The 25,086-nt window shown below is 35.9% G+C and overlaps 1 protein-coding gene across 2 annotated transcripts in view; it reads left to right on the top strand.

The window, feature by feature from the left end:
- The window catches only part of LOC125227188 (protein O-mannosyl-transferase TMTC2-like), a 149,075-nt gene that overhangs the window by 69,844 nt on the left and 54,145 nt on the right, over positions 1-25,086 (top strand). For both annotated transcript variants that reach the window (XM_048131445.1, XM_048131439.1), the window contains exon 4: positions 9,775-10,750. In XM_048131445.1, the coding sequence (XP_047987402.1) occupies positions 9,775-10,750 (976 nt within the window). The remainder of the gene's footprint in view (positions 1-9,774; positions 10,751-25,086) is intronic.

A 25,086-nucleotide genomic window follows, 5' to 3' on the forward strand; every position in this document is an offset into this window, starting at 1 on the left:
CCGCGCTACAAGTACATGTCAGCGGCCGCGAGTTCGCGGCCCATTCATTGGCGACGACCTTCGCGCGGCGTAATAAAATTCAATGTTGGCTGCTCGCGTGCGATCCGTTTGTTAATGTAGGTAAGAATTTAGAATGCCGGCATTTTGGGAACATAAAAGGAGTAAGCCTTCTGTACTTGTACTATTATATATTCTGGGATAAAACTTACAAATAAAAATTCTGCAAACTGCATGAATAAAACAAAAATCGGTTTTCATACTAACGGTATTCCATCTTAGGAAACATGTTATATGTAACGTTACCGAGGCCATTTGGAACATAATTATACTGTTATCGGGTTTCTTTCGAAGCTGTCCCGTGCCTGCAATACGGTGATTAATTTATAAACAGCTACTTTTCAAGTTTCCCTGTAAATTTGTTATAATTTTATGACTGCTACTCACGAACGCGTGCGTTGCTACGACAGGCAGTGAAGTACATTCTAATGTTTTATCGTCCATTACAGCTTTGCTTGATCTTCATTTTATCAAGATATTTTTTTATTTTCTTTTCATATTTTATACTATAAAGAAATATGAGAAAGGAACTTCTATTATCTGGCTTCTTTACTCTAGACTTACTGTAATAAAAGGGTTGATAAAGTCGTGGTTAATAATAAGTACAAAATAAAATAAGGGATAATCTCCCTTAAAGGGATAAGCTCGCTTTTTTACATAACCATACTACTAAATAAGGGGCTTTTGTTTCATCAAAGTCAATATTTACCGATATTTAGGGACAGCTACACCTACTAGTTATACGTAGATATTAATCTTGGGTGACATATATGTGGTCGTATGTAGTGCGTGACTTAATTTCGATTGTGCCTACTGGCATATTTCTCATAGAAAGGGGTTGAAGTGTCCGCTGATTTCTCGAGACAATGCGGATTACCCTTGTTTACTTTCTAAGTCTGTACAAAGCAAGCAGAGTGTAGACATTGATGTCACGGTAAATACTGGTGTACCTTTATTTGTCGAACGGACCATTCAGGGGTCTTAATATGCCGAATGGTAGCATTCTTAAGTCGGTATTGGAATTAATAATATAATGATTTTGTTGCTGGGATTACCCTCAGAAAAAAAAACCTTTTATAGTCAATCAAGAATCCAACGCAATATCATTATTTTAACTTTTTTCCGACGTTCCGGCGACGTCCACATCAGTTTTCCGTGAACACGGCCAGTGCAACTTCGTCTGAAACGTCGGGAAGTGGTGAAAATGTGATATTTTATTACGTTGGACCCGTGAGTGACCCTAAAAATGTGTAGAAAATGCGACAATTCAGTGTTATATTTTAAAACACTCTAGATTAACGGATGTATACGGGACTAAGATGCAGTTAACGAAATTACGAAGAATCGAGTTTTATGATTGTTAATAACATAAGTGAATATAAGGAAAAATATTTTAATATAAAGACATTCGACACACGTGCTGCCGTCAAAAGCTGGAGACGTGGAGAATGATTGAGTTGGTTGACAGCACAGCAATCCATAAGTATCTATACTACATGCGGCAATAACGATAAAGTTTCGTTCCCGGCAGACACGATTTCGCTCATAATATTATTTGCCTCTGAAAATACGTGCCTCGAATAGCACCATTTACAAACCCGGATATATCTGTAAGCATAATGTAGGTTTCATCTAAATTTATTTCCGATAGTAAGTATTTTCGTTCTTATATCAAGTTCTGACCTACCGTTCTTAATTTAGGTGATAAGTGGCTATTAGAAACGGTAAACGGTAACTGGTAGTTTACAGGCGTCTTTTGGCACGATTAGAAATTTAAGATAGGTACCTACGTCAAGTATTCGATTTAGAAACGAAATCGAGGGGATGGAAAATTAAAGTTTCGTTTTAATCAAACAAAAATATCACTCTTGACACTGGCACGTCCAGTCGATAATGAATCAAGATAGTAAGTAGATTAAAATACGAATACGGGCGGATATACCTACGTCACATTTGTTAATTTTCAGGCGTGATCTGATAAGTGCAGTGCGAAAAGGTCCTTCGTGTTTTTCCGGAAACGTTCGTACCAATTTGTAATGCTAGTTCAGACAGTGAAATAGCATGATACGTTCGTACGTTTCCATATTAAAACGAAGGAAATATTTTTGCACTAGGTTCATATACACTATTAGGTCTGTACTCCATATTGTAGAAATATTAAACAGCACATCGCATTAATGACAAAAAACCGGATCAAGACAGTGTTGGTCGTATTTCGTATTCCTGTAAAGTTTTTTTAGGACTGCAACTATAAACTGTATTAACGAGCACTTGCATGTTTCACAACGGTTTAGGTTAACTACATACTTCCAATGAAAGTATTTTGTTTGCTACCTAATACATAATACCTAATAAAGACTCGAAAAATGTCATTAGTGATGGTAAGTAGGAAACCTAGCGGTGTACCTTTGCTGCTCTTGGGACTAATACGACTTATTATTTGCTTAGACTAAGAAGTTAACCGTTCTATGACCGGTCTGTGTAATAGGTACGTAAAGTCCCGTTATTGTTCGCCGTAAGTTCGGTCATATTTTTTTAATGGAAAGCTTAGCTAAGCTTGCATAAACAATATACATGTCTTTGTCTCTGGTAATGTGGTGGTCGGAATTAAAAAAGCTTTTTCCTGTTCCAGAGATTTCGTCATGTAGTTATGAGGGCATTAAAGTTAATGGACCCCTCGCCTCCGTCGCCCACCTCGGTGACTTTATGAGTTTATGGCTAAGGTATCTCGCTGGCTCCATTTTTATTTCTGACTTATTTCGTCTTTGAAAGCTTTTACTGGTTCACCCCACAAATTTCCGTAATTTTACAAGTTGAACATAACGTGCTGCCTCGATACGACACTGGGTTTTAGCTGTGTGTACAATGTACATACATGTTAAAGAAATAGGAAATCCGGTCAATTTTTTTAGTCATCCGGTTGCCTGATATTTATTGTTCATTACGTATGTTTCAATGTATTTTGTGTTTAATGCGTTTCAATTGTAACTATTCCATATCTATTGTTTACCGTAATTATATAATACACGCGTAGATAATTAAGACTTGGCGTAAAACGATAATTATTAATAGGTATCATTTATTCGGTCAAGGTAAGTAGACAAAATAAGTAGGTAGTAGATCATTACTAATATTTATAAATGGGAAAGTGTGTGTCTGTTTGTTTGTCCGTCTTTCACGGCAAAACGGAGCGTCGAATTGACATGATTTTTTAAGTGGGAATAGTTGAAGGAATGGAGAGTGACATATGCTACTTTTTGTCTCTTTCTAACTCCCAATTTTCTAAAAATGGGGGGTGGAAGTTTGTATGGAGCATTCCGCAATTTCTGAATTTAACGCGAGCGAAGTCGCGGGAAAATGCTAGTTGTTACATAAAGCGTAGTAAAATAAAAACTATGAATGTAACGAAACCGATGAACGACATAACGTGACAATGCATTAGCACACGGAAATTGCTAACGTTCTTGCTACATTTCAACTCGTGAGTAAACGTCGGAGGCGGAAGGTAATTCTTATCGATACCTTTTTAGATTAGGTTGCTGAAAGGATTCCAGGAAAGTTTTTCTCTTTAATCTGAGACTCGTCTGAATACATTCGTAACGTTAGCATAAACAAATCTACTAAATAAACTCACATGTACAAAATTTCTTCTCTTTGTAGAAAAAAAAACCGCTTTACGCACAGTTTGAAATGTCAATCTTTAGCAAATAATTACATACTTAATGACAATGATGCATATATTATCAAATATATTATCAAAAGTGACCTAGGTACTTTTTGCTGTACAGCTTTTGCTCTAGGAAAGATTCGGACCGGAGTGGAGGGTTTCTCCCTTCTGCTAAAGTCGACGGCCTATGTCTCGCTCAATTTCATTATTTGCGTTAGCATCCCAGAAGCCGCGTTGTTTCCACCGCGAAAGGGATAAAAATACACTCTGAGCCCAATGAAGCATACATTTGGCGCTTTACTGCCGTCGTGCCAGGCACGAGTGCCGTGCGACTGATATGTGAACCGGCAAAGGTGTTGACGCACGTAGCGTCACAGATCAAGCATCTTCCTATCTCTCACGGTACTAAAGTTAGGTCATCAACCGCTTGCCGTTTCTGCGGCTTAGACTCGGAAATTTAAGCATGGATGGAACGCCTGCTGATCTCAGCGCCCTCAATAACAACGCGATTCGTAACAATTTCAAATTTATAACCGGTTGCCGCGATAGTTAAATTATAAGAATGAAGTTAATTAATTTATCATCTTATTTACTAGTACCTAGGTACATATTTATACCTCAGTTTCATTAATCCATACTAATATTATAAATGGGAAAGTGTGTGTTTGTTATGTTTGTTTGTCCGTCTTTAACGGCAAAACGGAGCGACGAATTGTCGTGATTTTTTAATTGGAGATAGTTGAAGGGATGGAGAGTGAAATAGGCTACTTTTTGTCTCTTTCTAACGCGAGAAAAGCCGCGGGCAAAAGCTAGTTGTAAATAAAACACTCCCGCATACAAAGGCGATGTTAAATATATATGATAGTTACCGTTGAAAACCAATGCTGATTTGGGTTACTAAGCGTTAGAAAACATTGATATTTGGGCGAAATTGTCTTTACTATAAGAAATACATAATTATAATAACAGTAACGACGACCTCGAGATGAACATTACAAATTGCTCAAACGAGTATGAATGCGAATAAATATGTAGGTGTTTCTGAAACCTATTTATACATAAATATCTAGCTGTTTCTTACCAAAATACCATCGCGAGGAGATACGTACTTTTATATTTTGTTTCTCTTACGTAGTCCATTAGTCAGTGAGCAACATTACTATTAAATAATTAGTAATTACTCTACTATTGATAGTGTCGTAATTAGGCGGACTGAAAAAATATTATTACTTTCAAAAATCGGAACTACAATTTCTAACGTTTAATTTTATGACTGGTGTTAATATGACCACATATGACTAAGAAAAATTATGACGGAAAACGTTATGAATAGTAAAAATCGGACTTCAAAAAATATGGGAACCAATAGAGACCTTTATAATGTATTTATATAGTCGAAAAAATAGAGGGAGGTATTGATTACAAATTTATGTTTGTGACTGGCTAATTGCTTAGAAATTAATATGTCCAGCCAATGCAATGAATGTTCGGTTAAGAAAGATTTGTACGTTTCCTAAAAAATAAAACGTGAGGCTAGAACATTAAATACTAAGTTGTTTGAATTCCAAAGCATAACAGGTTGACATGAAATTAATATATTATAATTCTATAACAAAAATGTCTCTTCATTTGAATTAACGATTTCCACTGCCTTAACCTTGACTGCCTGTGACTACGGATGTATAATTAATGTAACGTCACGTTCAAAACGTCGGACCAAATATGACTGTAAGTGTTACGATGTAGCGCGAAATGTTTTTCCACCGTATTTTCAAGGAAACTTACGAACGTGTCGTTTAACGTTACGTTAGTACTTCTTGTACGGAGACTGACGAAAATAACGTGACACGTTCGTGAGTTTCCGTAAAAATACGAAGGAAAATATTTCGCACATCGGTACACGATAAAGTTCTGTTTTAGTTTCAAAATAAAAATGCCGTAATACTGATAATGTAAAGTCTACAAAAATTTCAGCGTTCTATATGAGACTGTTCATATTTACTTTGAGAGCAGCGTGTGTTTTTAGCGAAGGGTGTCATGCATTTTTGACAACGAAACGCGATGCAGATGCGTTGCTTAAAGCCGCAGGTTTTTTCAAAAGGACTGGCAAATGAGCCGGCATTTACGAGGCGAGGATGGTAATGTCAGCCAGCCAGTAAATTTTCCAGATAAGCGCCCCTCTGACGTCTAGGCCAAGCTCGCTCGCTTATTTCATTAAGTTATTTGCTTTGACTTTAAGTTGCTGCTAGCGCAAGAGTCCTTGAGCACAGTGTGGGATTCGTATATGAACATGAGATGCTTCGTTACTCATATTAGTAGGTATCTTATTAGCTACTTGGACGTATATATACCAAATAGTAACAAGTAAAGCTTTTTAAAAGCGTTTACTTACGTAAAGTTGGTGTTAATGACAATCTTGACTTAAATTCATAAAAGTATCTTTTTTTCGCGTCAGAAATAAATATGGTCGTGGTTAAAACTTTAAAGTTTCTCGTGTAATGAATAATGAATGTATAAACACGTGGAAATACTTAAAACATAAGTAGGTATCAAAATATATATTCAATAAAACAATGTTTTACTAGTTTGCTTCTTAATATGTACTTACGGCTTTCCAGCAAAATTACTGTTACTTCCCTTTATTGTTCATTTTCCTCTTGTAGAAATTAGGTTTCTGTGAAATCAAAAGTATAAAGTTACGTAGAAATAACTATTTCCATTAATCAATTTACATTAATTAAAGTATCCGACACGATTTGAACGAGGTACCTTATTCTTAATCTTGTTAGAGAGAAACACTTTTTCTATAACGTTTTTGAGGAATCCATACTAATATTATAAATGGGAAAGTGTGTGTGTCTGTTTGTTTGTCCGTCTTTCACGGTAAAACGGAGCGACGAATTGATGTTATTTTTTAAGTGGAGATAGTTGAAGGGATGGAGAGTGACATAGGCTACTTTTTGCCTCTTTCTAACGCGAGCGAAGCCGCGGGAAAAAGCTTGTATTCATATAATGTGAAAAACTACCTATAATCGTCTAATAAAAAAATTTAATACATTTAGAGTTCATTTATGATTTTTTGAAATTCATTAAGTATTACGTCATACCTAATTACGTTTTAGTTAAAATATGTTTAGCTTCTCAATAAATTATTTCACAGATTTATAATTCGTACTTATTAAACTAACGCACTGAACTGCTATTGTATTAAACATTGCGTTATTGTATTAGGTAAGTTACAACTTCGATAAACAGATTGAACAACAATTAATCTTTGTGCGAGAAGAACTCATCCCAATTCCCAAAAGCGAGAAAAAGATCATCTATAATTCAGTTTCCCCGCTCCGATTGAACTAATTTTGTGCGTCAAGTTGCGCGGAGAGCGCTTGCCACCTACGAGGCCGATGGTGGCGTAAATTGTGCTGGAAATCCGAACCGGCGTCGTTAGTTCTGAGGGTTTCCCCTGGGCTACACCGGGTAGGGGACGCGGTACCTTCATAAATCTTTTCCGCGAGCTTCCCCAACTAACAAGCCAGCACCTTCCGACTCGCTATCGAAACCCTTCACTAAATAATCCCACAAACTTTCATAATAACGCCACTTTAAATAGATTGTAATAACTAATCCTGTTTTCGTATGAATCATTATATTATATACGTATTTAGAGTAGGGGTTGACAGAAGGTGCTTCTGGTAATTTAATAATCTAAGGGGACGTCTCCACGCGGCTGTAAATCAATTTTATCGTGCGCCTTCATTGTGGATTAACATTATTACACTTCTCAGCTGATATTACACCTCTAATGATAACTGTTATAGCTCATAATACTAAGTTATTAATTAAACTCATAATTTGCCTCAAGGAAATGCTTATACGCACAAGATCATTACAGTTAAGTACGTAAACGTAATTTGAAACGAGTCTTTTTGTCGTGGATTCTCTGAAGCTCTAGCCTACTTAGGTTGGTGTAAATGTATCGTTCCTCACATACTTTTATATCTTCTTTAAAGTCTGTTCGGAAAGAGAAGAGTCGTGGAATGTATAGGACCTCATACATTTCACGACTCTTGATTTTTTGTGTTTGTGTCCTACACACACGGCCGATTCTCCATCTCGAATGTGTAAAACGAGTTGTACCAAGCAAATCTCCCAATCGAACTAACCATGAATTCAAAATCACCCAGCATATGTAGGATAATCAAATATGCATAAGTAGTCAAGTAGTGCTTAGCGCTATTCCTTTGACTTTGCTACCGAATAGTTTTTACTGATTTCCTCGCTTTATTCAAAATCACTTTTCCATGTTTTTGGTCAATACGTACGGACAAAAATAAGTTACGCGCGAAACAGATAATGGCATTTTGGTAAGTAAGAAACTCGTGTTGAGAAAATTATATTTTTCCTTTTTTTCCTTGTCTGACTTATAAGCACTCGAACGTGAGAACGGACCACGTGAGCTTTTCTAATACTAGATCTATTCACAATACTAATTGACAACAATTCATATTTTCGACTACTACTTTTTATTGTTTGGTTCGAAAGAACTGAATATTTAAAGATACACTTATTTTTTATTTTTCCCAAATACTGCTATTTTAATGCGAAATTCCCTTTTTATTACTACTACGAACAGAAAGAGCGTAAGTTACAAACGTCAAGACACAGCTTCGTGACGTCACATGTGTTGTTTCATACACCTAAGAAAACGACAAAATCATCCCTAAAAAAAATTTTAACAGTCAGCTTAAACGGTCCGAGATGTCTGACTGTCAAGTGTCACTGTCAACAAATATTGAATAACTACGAGCTATGGAATGTAGAAGTATAAGGAGAGAAATCTGTCAAAGTAGAACAGTCGAAAATGACGTGTCATACCCTTATGTACCTGCAATTGCAGCGCCACCTGGTTTTATAACTGCACTTCTGAAACTTAAAGCTTTCGCTCCTTACCTCTAATCTATACTACGAGCGGTGATAAGTGTCACAGTCAAACTCAAGTGACATCCCAACCGGAAGATTTTTGGGTTATATGGCAGCTCTGAATAGTCTGAATTGACTATGTGACGTCACTTCCCCTTTAAACTATTTTTAAGAATTTTTTACTAAAAATAAGGAAAAATATATTAAAAAATATTTTTTTGTGATCTACAGGCGTATATCTCGAAATGGTTTTCGATTTAAGGACATTGAAAATTTTGAAACGTTGTCAATTCAAACAATATATTATTAACAGTTGGTCAAATTAACATTTGTAGACATGAAATATTATAAATTTCACTACTCAGCACACATTATAGACTACATACATATATTCAAACCGTAAAGATAATGAAACCAAAAGAAGAGACGTAAATTTAAAGACGCGTTTTCATATGATCGTGTTTATTGAAAAGTTGTAAAAAATTACCATAATTTCGAAACATTGCAGCAATTTCTTTGACAGATATTAATGAATTCCTGCAGAGTGGTGATCAATCAAGTTTTGGTTTGAGCAAAATTTTCGTGGCCAGAAGTTAGGAAACATTTTGTAGGAGTATATTTTTTTATACGTGAATTGAGGGAACAGTCTTCTCAAGCGCTCACGTAGTAACAAAAAATCATGCTAAGTGCGAGTAGAATTTTGATTTGGTTTGATAATCAATGCAATTGCAAGCACTATGCTTGCAATTGCATTGATTATTACATAATAAATAACAGCATCAATAATAAATTGTTCGCATTAGTCTTTCAAAAACAACCTGGTCTTTTATTATTATGGTTATTTCTATTATTTATTTGTTACCACCGCTAACCGTAGGGAGAGAAAAACTTTTCACGTAGGACTCTTTTTATTAGTACATACCTACATATTACATATTATTAGCTAACTATGACATCAATTAGGAGGTTCACATAATTACTTTAATATGAAATGTTATGGAGATGCAGCGAAACCAATAACTTGGTAATTTTTGAAATTGGCCTAAAATGTGAATTTACTCTCTATGTTTCAGAAATTGTAAATATGTATATCAGCAAATATTTATAAAATATGTTTTTGTTTGTTTCAGCAACGATGGCGGAGCGTGTGTGCACTGGGGATGGGGGGCGTGGCCTTGCTGTACTGGCGGCTGCGGCTGACGGGCGCGCCGACGGCTTTCGCTGCCGCCGACAACCCGGCCTCCCGCGATCCTTCGTTCCTCACCAGGACTTACACATTCGCCTATCTTCCAGTCTTCAACTTCTTCCTACTTTTATACCCATTCCACCTCAGTTTTGACTGGTCCATGGACGCCATACCACGAATAACGACCCTTTTTGATCAACGAAATATTTCTACCATAATTTTCTATGCAATTATCTCTAAAGTAACGTGGCGAGCGATAGTCACAGAATTTAAGACACGTCAAGAACATTTTTATAAAGAAGTAAAGTATTATAAGAAACAAAACTGTAAAAATAAGCACAAATGGAATTACAATTGCAAACAGTACAGTAGACAAGAACATATAGACAGAAAGAATTATCATGCACCTCATAAAGAAAACTCGGTTAAGCGACAAATGTGCCCTTGCAATGGCTGTAAGCACGCGTTGACGGAAGAACACACGAGTGCATGTCGGGCCATCAATAACAACAACACAATGATGCATCACTCCGCCTGCGTGTGCCCGATGGAACACAATAAGACGAAGGTGCAGCCGGTGCATAGACAGGTTTATCGCAGCCCTCAAGTGGCAATGCTCATGTCTATAGCGTTAATGGGTCTGCCGTTTATTCCGGCTAGCAATGTCCTATTCTACGTCGGATTTGTGGTTGCGGAACGAGTACTGTATATACCGAGTGTTGGTTTCTGTTTATTACTTGGCTTGGGAGCTGGTGCTTTGACCCGGAGTTGGCACAAAAGCGAAGTTAAGAGCAGAATATTCATGCTTACTCTGTTGTTGGTGCTGTCGGCCATGTGTGGATCTACTTTAAGAAGAAACCTAGACTGGCATGACGAAGAAAGCCTTTTTAAAAGTGCGCTGCATATAAATCCACCAAAAGGTACGTATTCCAGTAATAAAATTATGTTTCTAAATTAAATTAAGTAGGTTTTTTTTTAAATACCATGCACTGTTCTGTCATATCAATCGTTCACACTTCGTCAATTAAGTATAATTAAATGATCACATATTAGGAGATGCACATGGGTACACATTCCTGTAAACGTTTCAAAATAAAAGTTGAACTTTTCTAGAGTAACCTAGACTTCCAAATTCAACAAAAACAATATATGGTTCTAGGTTATTTTATTCTTGGCGTCAATTAATGCCACTGTACTAACTGCCTACATAATTATTCGTATCGTATCGATTTAGTGAGAATACTCCAAAGTACCAAAAAAAAATCAATTCATTATTTTGATTGTGAATTTCCTTAATGAGTTCAGTAAAAATTACTACTATTGTGCCGGGTGTTGTTCACGTAGACATAGGTGGTACCTATCACCAATGGTGCCTATTCAGCTAAGGAAATTCGAGAGTTGTTAATACCGAAAGATTTTTATTATTATTTCGAATAATTTAAAGGTTCTTAGTAGCACGAAGCATGTAAGAAGGATGTAAGTACAAGATATATTTAACTACTGAATCCTGTGGCAACTTTATCATTTTATCAGGATGACATAAAATATTGCCTAACGGGTAAAAGAAAAACGATGAAACTTTTTAAATAGTCAAGACCAAAATGTAATTACTTACCAAGCGAGATTACAGTTGGCGTTGACAACAATATCTATTCCAACATGAAACAGATTTATTGCCTCGGAGAGCGCTAAAGTTTTCAATTTAACGGAGAACCTTCGTATTAATCTTTAGTCAACGTCGTATCAAAAATATGCCATTTCACTCCGCAATATTTGAAAGTTGGCAGAGCTGGCGTTTATATTCTGTACCTTCTGAAGTTTGTTTACTCCCTCGTTACCACTCAAAACTAAGACACAATTAATTTGTTTGAGAGACAGCTACAAACTACCTGTCCACGGCGTGTTAGCAGCGTTTGCGAAGTTGGAAGGAGGCTGTCACGGCACGCCTGTCCGTCGAGCACGCCCTCGAGTTTATAATGTATTCACTACCTCTACACAGTCGGATTCTTGACCTTTCTAGGACGCCATTAAACATGCATGTGCGACGTCCCGCGGGAGCGCCCCGGGTTTCTGTTCACATCACAAACTTTCGCCCAAAGAGAAAAGTTTGGCTTGACTGTTCTCGTTTGCCCTCACTTCTATTCATACGGTCCTCATCGAATATTGAGTTGTACGCCTGCAAACGAATATTATTATATAAATTTAAGAGGCATATTTTCGTAGGTACTCCATTATTTTATCGTCTTGAAATGAATTACAACTTAGAGATAAAATGTAATAGCATGAAAATACGCTTAACATTATTGTGATATGATATGCATTACAATAATGAATAAATATTAATGCGCGAGTTTATCATGTTGGTTTATCATGCCCACTTCATACATGCATCCAAGAGTTTACGGAACAGCCGTACTTCAATTCGTTTATTTTAAACTGTTCTGTGTATTTAGGCACTAAACTTTAGATTTTATGGACTACAACAAACGAACGGAAGTAGGGCCTAAAGTTTATAATTGGCTAAATAAAATTTTAAGGAAACAAAATTAATAACTAGGGAGTAGAGGTAAACGCATGTTCATGCTAATTATAACATGAATTGTCCTCATATATTCGATCCGGGAATTTAAAAGAAGGTCACTACTAAAAGGCCTACATGGTTAAAATGCCATCGAAATATTGGTATTTTAATAAAAAGTGGGTTATCAACAGGTCCTCCTTAAACTTGGCAAGGGGCGCTACCAAGTGGAATGAATCTATCTATAACTTATTCAGAAGCCACAAATATAATAAAATATGTTCCCTTGCCACAAAAACAATATTTCACCCAAATTATGACACTTTATCGAGGGGTCCCCGATCTAAAACTATCTAACTTATTTGTGATGGGTTTGTAAGAAAAAAATAAGAGGCCTGAGTTATTTTTAAAAGTTTGTGGATGTACCCCGTAGTTTGGAGGTTCGGAATCACTTGTGAAATATTGAGGAGGCGCGTGTGTCAGCTGCAGCGTTAACTTATTTTCCCATGAGGATTACCCACGGTGAGTAGACGGGAACACGAAAGTAGTTGCAAAGTATGTCGCTTTGCCACTCGACTGATATTTGTACAGCCGAGACTTTGCTTCAGCTCTCGCACTGCATGCATGAATTTATTGAAGTGCAAATGCTAACAATGAATGATTTAATTTCATTCGGAATAAGATAATGGTTAATTTTATTACCGTTACGAGTAAATCAAACAATGAGTATTTGATTACTCGCGCATGCAAAAAAAATCAAAATGGAATCACGAGCATATTGATTGTTGCCACAGAATAAAACCACCATATCCAAGAACCATAAAATGCAACTTTAACATTAAGTAAACAAAACCGTACCAGTTGTGAAATTAATTTAAGAGTGGTCATTATTTAACATGTTGTTGAAAATAGTTTATTAAATTATTAACACTAATTATGGCCGTAAATACATCCTGATCAAAAATACTGAATCTAAAATACAATACACACAAGTTTTTTTCCACTACGAGTTAAAAGTATAAAGTGATTGAATCTTGGCACCGACGTGAACATTCGGTTTGCAAGGAATATATATTAAACGGTAGGATTTTTTTAGGTATTTTGCTACACTTTTAATAATTTATTAATTAAAATGTTCACCATTCAGACAAGTGATTTACATCCCTAAAATAACACTTCCCGGATTTCCTTTAATTAATTAGAACATTATTTATTGAACGAAAGGTTTTCAGGTAACTTTGTTCTTTCAAAATATAACTTTGCCAAACATTCTCAGAACATATTGACTACCTACTTAAGTTTAATCACCAAATTAAATTCCATGAAACCGGTAACATGTAAGAACTCTAAACATAAATCACAAATCAAGTGTTCGCGGAGACTGTTCCCTATTACTCCATAAAATATATCTTGGCAACGTCTCATTGTTCCATTATTCTCAAATTTACAATTTTAGTTCTGGCAAGGACGTAACTATGCGTAGAGTAATTTCTCGGTAAAATTGTTCACATTGGGTCTGTACTTTAACTTCCTATTATAATAATCCTAATTAATTGAACTTCTACGAAAACCTGCGCGACGCGTGATGAGTGAAATATGTATATCGAAAGTGACATCCATTGTATGAGGTGCCCGAAAGGGTAGGTATTCGAAAGTCTTGGTTCATTTAAAGATAGATAAATTTTAGACTCGAAATTGTTTATACAGTTATAATTGTTAGCAACAAAGCTATAAATACAGCCAAAGTGCCATAAAGATATAGGTATAAAGACAATGAAATTGAAAATGAAAATCGTTTATTGAGGCACAAACATTACAACAAGGGTTAATTAATACAGTGGTTCCCAAACTAGGCCGAGCTTGTATCTTAGGAGCCGTAGAGAGGGCACGAGTAGCTATTTAAATTTAAAGAAAGAAAGAAGGAATTTTAAGAAGTTATAGAGGTAGGTAAAACTAAGAACGAACATAATTTTTAGTCTTTTAAAAGGCATGCAATAATTAGAAATACTAGTAAGTACAAACTATATTTACAAATCTGTTTCTGAAAGTGTATGTGTTTCTGAAAGTGTATGAGTTTATGTGTGTATGTATATATGTATGTGTGTATGATCCTACTTACTCGTGGTGAAAATAGACTCTGTTTTGCAGTAAGACAATGTCAACAACCATTTCCCCAGGACCTGTTTCAGCTTAGGAGGCACGCATTCTTGAATTGTGCTTGCATATGACATTGTAGATAAAAAGGTGCATGTGGTAAGGAGCGCGCATAGCAACAGTTGAGCTGGTCTTTGGAAGGAGAATTCTGAAATTTTTAATTTTAAAATTCTTTGAATTCTGTAGGTATACACACTGTTGGCGTAGCTTTGTTGCTGACTGTACACATTGTACACAACTTAGAGCATATTATTATTTAAACATTGGCATAGGTGAATATGAGTCTATAATGTACTGAACAGGTTAAAATGATGGACGTTATGCCGACTCTTGCACATGACAGATACTGCAGAGGCATATGTAAGTTGTAAGTGACGTCAAGAACAATGCAGCTCTGAACCTCATGCTGGTTCAACTACAATACCTATGATAAAAACGTCGTAGTTCTGGCCTGAGTTTATTTGTCCATCGTTATCCATTAGTTCCAAACATCAAAAAATCTAGAACAAAGGTAGCAAGGCTGGAAGACTTGTTCCTGCAAATGAAAGGGTACTCAGGTATTTACTTGAGTGAAATTTATTTTGTATCATATTCATACACCGGTTTCGCGGGGGCAAATCTGTACTGACGTTTAATAGTGCGAGGACACATTAAACTAATTTTATTATTTGATATCGATAAAAATGTCGTACAACCGTTGTGTAATTTCAAGAATTTGAATGAAGAAGAAAACTACAAAATAAACTTTTTGAGGAATTAACTTTCTTTAATATTTAATATAATTTTCATAATATACAATCAAAATTTTTTACACATTTTCCACATTTTCGTGACATATGAATTTTACATTTCTTGCCTTTGTTTTGTTTCTTTTAAGTCGTACCTTTATCATCTATATCTGAATGGTCAGGTTTCCAGGAAGATGAATGATCTTTTTTCTTGCGTGGCATTTTTAGCCGCCTTAAGAAACAAAAAGGTAGATTTAATTGATCGGAATGCAAAATAATATTGTTATAGGTACTAGATGAATTATTCAACGATTCAATGGTTGTCAAAAGTGACTCGACACAGTCAATGTCAGATATCGGTTGTTTATAGTTGCGATAAGTATAAATGAAAGAGGTTTGCACATAGTTAAACGTATTCAAACTTAGCCATTAGTTTAGTTATGATAATGATGTTTAAAAATTTATTTTTATGGATGTCGATAAACTAAGTCGATATTTAATGAATCACTAGCACTGGTACATTTTTGCCCCCGCGAAACCGGTGTTTGAATTCATATTTCATGCGCAGGCATTTAGGCTTAATTGTTTCCCGGAAAAAGTGAATACAATTCTTATAAAATGTAGTAGGTATTATTGTGCTTAGAATTAGACGTTTCATTTCATAATGAGAATGAATGTTTATTTAGGTAAATTTCAATTCATTATTTTAACTTTTAGACTGATCAGATCTCAATAACAAATGATGAAAAATTTAAGCCCAAAGGAAAACTATTTCGTGATTTTTAATGTCACGAAAATCTGATATAGAGGTAAAATAACGCCCACTCTGTTCTGTACCTTTCTCTTTATTTAATCTTTAGTATTTATTCATTTTAACCTTCTACTTACTTAAACGATTTCTACAAATTTATACCCTAAAAATAAAAAATGAAATACATTTGCACTGGAAACGAAGAAAACTATAAAGTAGTAGTTAATATCTAACTGAGCTATTCCAGTGAAAATCAGAAGTTCTGCCGAAGCCGGATGTAGCAGTTACTTCGCCAATTAACATAGTATGAATATTTTATCTCAAAATTTTAAACAGACTTCACGAAAGAAAGAATCTTTCAGTTGGTTTTAGCTTTCAGTAAAAACAAACTTGTGACCCGTCCCGAAACGTTTGTAACTATATTATATATGTTACTGGTAATTAGAATGTGCTTATTAATTGCAAAACTTTTCAACAAAGTCGTTTATTTAGTAACAATTGTTTCAGCGAATGATTCACGAGGTCTCGGATTTAAACCTTGGCTTGTACGGATCCACTTCTAGCTCATTTTATACTGGACATCTCATAGTTAAGCATAGTTAAGCTATGACGTTCCAGTATAAAATGAACTATAAGTGGATCAACAATTAAAGTCCGTGACTACATACAACAAATCCCCGAAATTTAAAGTCACACACAGGTCGAACGGGATTAAATGACATTATGACGACCGGTCTGGCTCAGTCGGTAGTGACTCTGCCTGCTAAGCCGCGGTCCTGGGTTCGAATCCCGGTAAGGGCATTTATTTGTGTGATGACCACAGATATTTGTTCCTGAGTCATGGATGTTTTCTATGTATATAAGTATGTATTTATCTATTTAAGTCTGTATATCGTCGCTTAGCACCCATAGTACAAGCTTTGCTTAGTTTGGGGCTAAGTTGATCCGTGTAAAGCGTCCTCAATATTTATTTATTTATTATTTTACCTTTATTTCACTGTTGTAGTTGTAGTTGCACTGGCCGTGGTCGCGGAAGACTGACGTCCCAGCAAAGTGTCACCGGAGATGTAAACAATACAAAAAAAAAACTACCCGATATTACTTTATTTAATTATTTGTTATACAAGGGAGCAAAGTTGTATTTTAACCGAGTGTGGAATTGCAACACGAACTAGCGAATGGATTCTAGGGTTGAACTACGAGCTAGCGAATGGATTCTATGGTTGAACCACGAGCGAAGCGAGTGGTTCGAAAATAGAATCCTGAGCGAAGCGAGTAGTTCAAAAATAAAATCCTGAGCGTAGAGAGTGTTGCAATACACACGAGGTAAAATAACTTTGCATCCCGTGTGTAACACATAACTTTTCACCTCACTAAAGCGAGGAAACACGCAATAAAAACAACTGGAACATAATTGCACAGAAATAAGTCAATTTGCGTTTATTACAATTTCCACGATCCACCGACCGACACCACAAAAGTTTCAAATTAAGAATCAAGAAGAAAAATCTATTTGGGTGCGTTCCGTTTCACGCGTTTTGAGATTGCAATGTTACTTAAGGTGCGTTCTGAATAAGTACAATGGAAGAGTCAAAAATACAATTTCTTGTACGATTTCAAGTGTTTTATGGTAAAATCATGTTATAAATTGTTTGAATTTAATGTTTTTAGTCGGATACAATTCGATATGAAATTATTTTTACGTTCGCATCACATGATTTGTTAAGACAATTTAAGCACAGGGAGAAAATTGTCTTGTCTGGGACATGCCTTTACAAGAAATTATATTTAAAAAAGTAACTAATCACACGTTCGGATTTCAAATATTCTTTGGACTCTTGGGGATAAAATGCGATTTTGCTATCTGTTTTTAAAGAATAAAAAAGTCCTTTCCGAGCTAGTGAGGTGAAAATAATTATAATCTACCCGCTTTTAGTTAATGTTTATTTCCCACCGCACGACACTCAGAACTCACAACATCCGCGAACTGGTCTGAAGATAAATCTTTTGGTTTGAACATTTGAATGAACATTGTTGTTATGGTTGTTTACCTATACATCTCTGGTGACACCTTGCTGGGACGTCATGCAGTCTTCCGCAACCACGGCCAGTGCAACCTGGCCGAAACGTTGCTGGAATAAAGGTTAAATAATGTTAATTCATCGGGTTCGACCTGTGTGTGACTTTCAATAAATTCCTGAAACTTTTAATATCCTGTAGAATTAGTAAATAACTATAACGGGTTTGTTAATATACCTGTATTGATCAACTTTACGTAGATGCCTTAACCGACTAGTTAAGTGCACCCGAAGAATCACACAGGTTAATTTCGTGCTCGAGTTTTCAATAGGAAACACAAGAAATTCGTGAAACATTTAATTTCCTGGAGCATTAGGAAGCCGTAAATGACATTCATTATACGAAACGGGTTTGTTAATGTACCTGTATTGATCAGCTTTGGTTACGTCGGCGCGTTAACCGGCTAGTTAAGTGCATGCAATGCTTGCATTAGGCCGCCAGCCAGCTAACATTTGTTTTTAATTTAAACCGACTATTTGGTTCGTAATTCCTGACGTGTTACTGGCAATCATAGAATACTGTGTTTGGTTTCAGTTAAATAGTTGACAGCTTTTAAAGTAAGCTTGTGACTTTTTGAAAATGATAATCTCTAGAGTAAACGTCATGAAAAATTACTTTCATTGTATAAAAAGTTGAACAACGCCGACATACCAAAAATTACATACATTTTCTCTAATGTTTAAGCTATCAAGTAACGTATTCTATTTATAACGTCAAACTTTTATGGTAGACCATAAATTAAATATAACAAGATCATACCATCCCATACATTAAAATGCGACCGCCTTCGAACGCGCTTACACTCCACCACACATAGATGGCGCCACAAAAAATGCCTTGTTGCCACCGATTATTTGTAGATTGGCATTAAGTGTCAATTCCGAGCCGTAAATCTATGTCAAAAGTGACACTTAACGCCATCTACAAGTATAATCGAAAGCTACAAAACATTTTTTTGTGGCGCCATCTATGTGTGGTGGAGTGTAAGCGCGGTCTTAGGCGGTCGCATTTTAATGTATGGGATGGTATGATATGATCTTGTTATATTTAATTTATGGGTAGACGGACCGTTTCAAATTACGTAACGATTAAAGTTATTAAAGTAATCAAACCTGGATATATTTTTAGCTAAATAACTAAGTAGTAGTAAAGCTTTGTATCTGGGTTACAAAGGTGTTAGATCTTGTTTGTCTTCTTTCGTAAATATTTAATTAGGTTCTTATCCAACGGTAAAGAACTTTAGAGAAAATATTTTTGATAACTTCAGAGATTAAAACTTATTGAAGATTAATTACTTAGCCAAATTACATATGTGCCTAGGTGCCTACTAAGCTATAGCTCTGGTTTTAATAAAAATGGGTTAGGTAAATTATTAACAGAGATCGGACGGATTTGCGATATTCTTAGTGACTTACGTCATTTTAATGACTTTTAGTATGAGATGACGCACAAAAATCCGATCTCTGATTATTAAACAGCTACTACGTACTTAATCATGATAGTACAAAATAACTTCACAAATCTAAAGGTACAAATCAAATAAGAAATTGAAGTGAGCAATGAAACACCTACTTACTTACTTTTTATATACTGCGAAATAATATTATATTTATTATAAATTAATATGTACCCTGTAGAACTATGTCATAGTGACGTTATAAATCTGATTGTAAGAAATCTCTGTTTGTCATTTTGACATGGTTGTAGAGTGGCCTAGGGTTCCAATTGGTTGACTGTACATATGTAGTTTTTGATAGTCATCGTCATTATCTTCCCAAGGTGAAGTGGTGGATAGAAGCTAGTAGGTACTTAAATATTGACTGCATGAATGAAGGCATTTCTTCGTTTACCTAATTTCGAATGACTTTGATTCGATATCCGTTCAAAGTTGACCGAAACGACCTTTGTTATATCGAAGTGTATTCAGGTCGGATTAATCAGTTAACCAGTGTACTACATATCAACCCAAGCCACAAGTTCAATAGATCAGCCGTCGATATTGAAGCAAAAGGTGTACGTACCCAATAAGCCTGGGGCTTAACCGATTAGGCCACCGCCCGCCCGTGTGCCGGCAAATTCGCAGTAATAGGGAGCACCCTGTGATTGCCTTGTTTCGAACTCGCCGGAGACAAATTGGATCGAGTTAGCTCACAGTGCACGTTACTGTCAAACAAAAAGGAAACATTTTTCTAAATTGCCATTAGAAAGCGAGTCGTGTAAGTGCTTGACCGTTAAGTGGTGACCGTGTGGATGGCGTCATAAATTTATAAAATTACTAGTGCAATAAATTGCAAAATTACCGTTATAAGGTTTACCTACTTATACTTACTAAAATAATATAGTTGAATAGTAATTCAATCGGATTCCACTATATAATTACACGCATTTAATACTCACTATTGAGAGTACCACTATATACTGTGTATGTAGTGATTACATCTCGATAAGTATCATATTACTTCTATCAGCCTGATTCAAACTTTAATATGCATCTTAATTTGCTCTAGTTATGACAGGGATTGGGATTGGATAATAAGTGAGTGTCAAAATTACGTTTTTGTTTAAAGAAAAGTATATTTTAGTATATTTTTAAACAAAATCTTTCTTATATTTGAATTAGAATTAGGCAGTGTGAATGATATTCGCTACATGAACGGTAACACATGTTAATGGCTACGACATAGCGCTACGACCGTAGGCGTATCTTCGCGCAGAACAATAGTCTACGAGTAATATACATAACAGGCCAATTTTATGCGTAAACGGTGTCAGCTATTTCATCAGCTGTTATTTACATCATCATTTTGTTAGGATGCATAGTTTGCGAGAGAGACAGTAAGGGAAATGAAAAAAACCGGAAAATTGGTCCTTTGAACCATATCTACCATAGGCTGAAGGAATAGGTACGTCCGGTGACATTTGATAATTTAAAAATATATTTTAAGCGGGTTACTCACGTATTAAGTCGATATAGCGTTCGACATGTTTCGGCTCAATTTCGAGAGCCTGTGGGAAGTCATACATTGGAGAGACCGGCCGGAACATCTCGACAAGGCTTTCTGAACACATACGTAGTATGAAGGGCCGGGACACCCACAGCTCTGCGGTGACAGAACACGTATTGGATTCGGACACGACGCACTATGTAAGATTTGATAGGGTAACCGTACTGGCGCGAGAAAAGTTCTTCGTTCAGCGGAAAATACGGGAAGCTATAGAAATTAGTCGTCATCCTAATTTCAATCGTGACAGTGGTTGGTCGGTGCCACCGAGTTGGAAAACAGTTCTAGGCACTACGTCGGTCCCCAGTGTAAACGCACCCTTAACAAGTGACGTAATAAGTGTTGTGTGCAATCCTGCTTTTGACAAAAGTAACATAGTGGGTAGCTCCGATCTCGCCACGGTGACGTCGCCCGCGCCGCCGACCCCCCCTGCGCCTGTCCTCAGCAGCCGCGCGCACCGAGCAAGCGCCCGCAGTATGCGTCGCGCTCTCGACATGTAAAGGCGGGGTGTCGCTACTCTTGAGAAAGGCTCTCGAAATTGAGCCGAAACATGTCGAACGCTATATCGACTTAATACGTGAGTAACCCGCTTAAAATATTTTTAAATATGTATGAGTCTCACGGGAGTTTTATAGTTACATTTGATAATGTTAACCTCCTGATTAGTCTTAACTACTAGTCAGTTATAAAATAAAAAACTCCGTTTATACCTATTTGTCTTGGTTTACCTTATCTTATGTTTCGGTCGCTTCAATACATGTATCAAACTGACCAAATTAATGCACGATGTATAAATAAGTCAGCTTTATTCCGACCTGGCCTGTTGGACTAAGGCCTATAGTGGACTATCGGCCTAAAACACTGACTCATCGCACTCATAATGAAGGAAATAGTATAAGTTTTGGGTTGAGTAAGCGTAATTACACTGCTATTATTTATAGCTTATAACTTGAGAACGTTATTGTGAAACAACAATTTGAATTTGTAACTGTTCGTTTGGTAAAAATTAAATGAGGATTCAGGATTCAGGAGTGTCTTCCAAGTTATTGTGAATAATTAGATTAAGATCACTTATTGTGAATGAGCTTAGAATAGTTTAAATGAGTAGTACTTTGCCGTAATCTAATCTACAGAAATCGAAATATAATAGGGAACTTGACTGTAGTTAAAATAAAATATTTTATACCGTGCAAGAAATAAAGCAGATAATTATTAGAAAAACATGGACAGAAGTTATTTTTAAATAAAATTTATATTTAATAAGTCAGGTAGAAATATATAAAGTAACTGAGTTGACCGTTACGTCACTCAATTAAATTTCATATAAATTCCATATTACCAAGTCGTACAAATTCGTTTTGACAGTTCTTAAAAAGAAGCTGATTTGACTAGGAGGCAAGTAGCCTATTCTATTCTGTTTTATAACTTATAAAAAAACAAGCTATTTTCTGTAAATATGTTAGATTTTTTTAACAAATCTAACCATCCGAAAGTATTTGAGCACACAAGGCAGAAAGGCTCTTCCGAAATTCCAATATATTTGGTGTATTTACTGAAATATGATACCTAGTCCTTAAGAAGGGTTTTCGTCAAATTATTTATTGAAGTTGATTGATGATATCAGAAAATAAATAATACTAGTCACTCGAAAATATATATATTTGAAGAGACAATGTCGTTGGATTTATGCGGTAATATATAATGTTTATTTACCCAACTTGAGAATACAAGACAGTCATCGATTCGTTCGTATTTATTATGTGTACATAGTCCTAAGTTGGTCGCTTTTGAATGAAAAAAGGGAACGAGGTAATCGCGTAACACGTTTAATACCTTAGTTATTTGGTACAACTTTTCGGACGTGACATTACGTCTGCAGTCACAGGCAGACATCCAAATCAAATGTTTATCGTTAAGTAGCTTTACGGGGTCTTTTACAAATTCACACTTCAGTCTTGGAATAAAAACGTTACTTTTATGACATTGGCGTCCTTGATCCATTACGTACCTACATGGCTAACTTTTGACATTGTTTTTAAATTGTGCCCATGTCTTGCGACTAGCTGACTACACTTTGTAAACTGTAGGCCAAGTAATTTCTAGCATTAATATAATAGTGATAATATATCCGATTTGATGGATTACATGATTATGTGATGATGCTCGTAACAATGTTATGTTGCGACTGTTGGGAGATACCTTGTCATCTCTCTTGTGCCCTGGTTTATTTATTAATTCATGTTCTGTTGACAACAACACTACTATTATAGAGGTATAGCTAGCTTATTGTCGGAGATGAGCCCGTAATGAATGATACAGGATTAAATACACTCTGGTTAATTGGAAGGATTAAGTAACCCCGAATGAGCAGTCAAGAAGTACATAATATATTCGTAGTATATATATTTATTTTGTCATCATCATCCGCCTTGCTAACGCAACCGGCATTCGCCATGGTTATGGGAGCCTGGGTCCGCTGTGCTTTTGTATGACTCGAGTTATCTTAGAAGTGCTCATCAGTACGATCGCGTTTGATTAGTACCTACATATTGTTAACGTCTGTCTTAGATATAATGTTTATAAGAATAATAGGACGGTAAGAGGGACATTACTATTTATATCCGACTTGCGTGGCCGTCCAACATGGTATCGTGATGGCTATTATGCTCCAGAGGTCCACCTCCGGGTAAAAATTTGCCTAAGACGCGAGTTGGTAGCAGCTTAACATCCACTGGGTAGAAAGCGCCGCGCTCCTCTTAAGACTCTTCAGTTCTCATTAGTATTATTGTTCTTGAGCCGTCACTTTTTGTTAGGGGTCCATTTTGTATAAATCCGTTTTATTAGGAATGTCTCCGGTTTGTTGTGCTCAGTTCATTTTAGATGTCATCAACTCTTAAATTGTCCTTATATTTAATTAAAGGAACTCCACGTGTTGGATTCATCTCTGCGCACGCCTCCCAAATTTCCGGAATATGCAATGGTTTCCGTTATAGGAAAGATATAATAAGCAAACATCAGTCAGATGTTTTATTTATTAACACGTCATCTGTGTTATCATTGGTTATATATTACCTATGTATTTCCGTAAATCGAGCAATGGCACTGACGGTGATATCAATCGTAAGAAACATATACTTTAGCCTAATCAAGATAGAAGGTTGTTAAGTACTCTTTATCTGGTCAGAGGGTAGTGTCTAATCGATTAAGCTCGGGTCTTATCGAGTCCATCTGGTCGGCCGTCGAACTAGACCAGGAGACAGGATGTTTTATTTGATATTATTATTTATACTCGCACTGGTATTGAAATGTCGCTTCAATGTTTCAATCACTTTAATAATGTGGTACATATTTGTAATTCTAGGAATTATATCCTGTTAACTGACAGAAATTATTTTTTATGATAAATACTTATTTTAAATACAAGGGGCAAAGTTGTTGTTTCACCGCACGTTGACCCGTGCGGAAAACATCGGTTGATACTCGAGCAAGCGAATGATTCCAATATTGAAACGCGAGTGTAGCGAACGTTGCGAGGGTTCAAGGCACGTAGGTTAAACAAATTTTGAACGGATTATCGGATCGGTTCGTATTATCCCAAAATTTTTCACCACATAACACGAGAAAATTTTAAAGTATAAAACATCAAACTAAATCGAATTAATTTTTTTTAACATCTAGCCAGCTTTGAGCATCAAGTTATTTTTGTATTATGAAATAACTTTTTACTCTGCATAACATACAACTTTGTCATTAGTTTTTTAAGTATCTAGAGAGCCTTTACCAGTTGCTGTGGTGAAAAATAATATATATCTGGCTTTTAGACTATATTCATTCACCAAGACGACCCGGAGCTAATCGCTATTATTCTAGTTGTGAGGTTGTTTCTTGGCGCTTTATATGATACCATCGACTCGCTACTGACTGTTGAATCTCGGAAACTTTCAAAACAAATTTCAGATGACAATATGTTTGTAATGTTCTTAAGGCGGTTTCAAAGAACATCGAAGGTGGTTTACTTTCCATA

This window comes from Leguminivora glycinivorella, chromosome 1 (genome assembly GCF_023078275.1).
Source record: "Leguminivora glycinivorella isolate SPB_JAAS2020 chromosome 1, LegGlyc_1.1, whole genome shotgun sequence".
Taxonomy (NCBI): domain Eukaryota; kingdom Metazoa; phylum Arthropoda; class Insecta; order Lepidoptera; family Tortricidae; genus Leguminivora; species Leguminivora glycinivorella.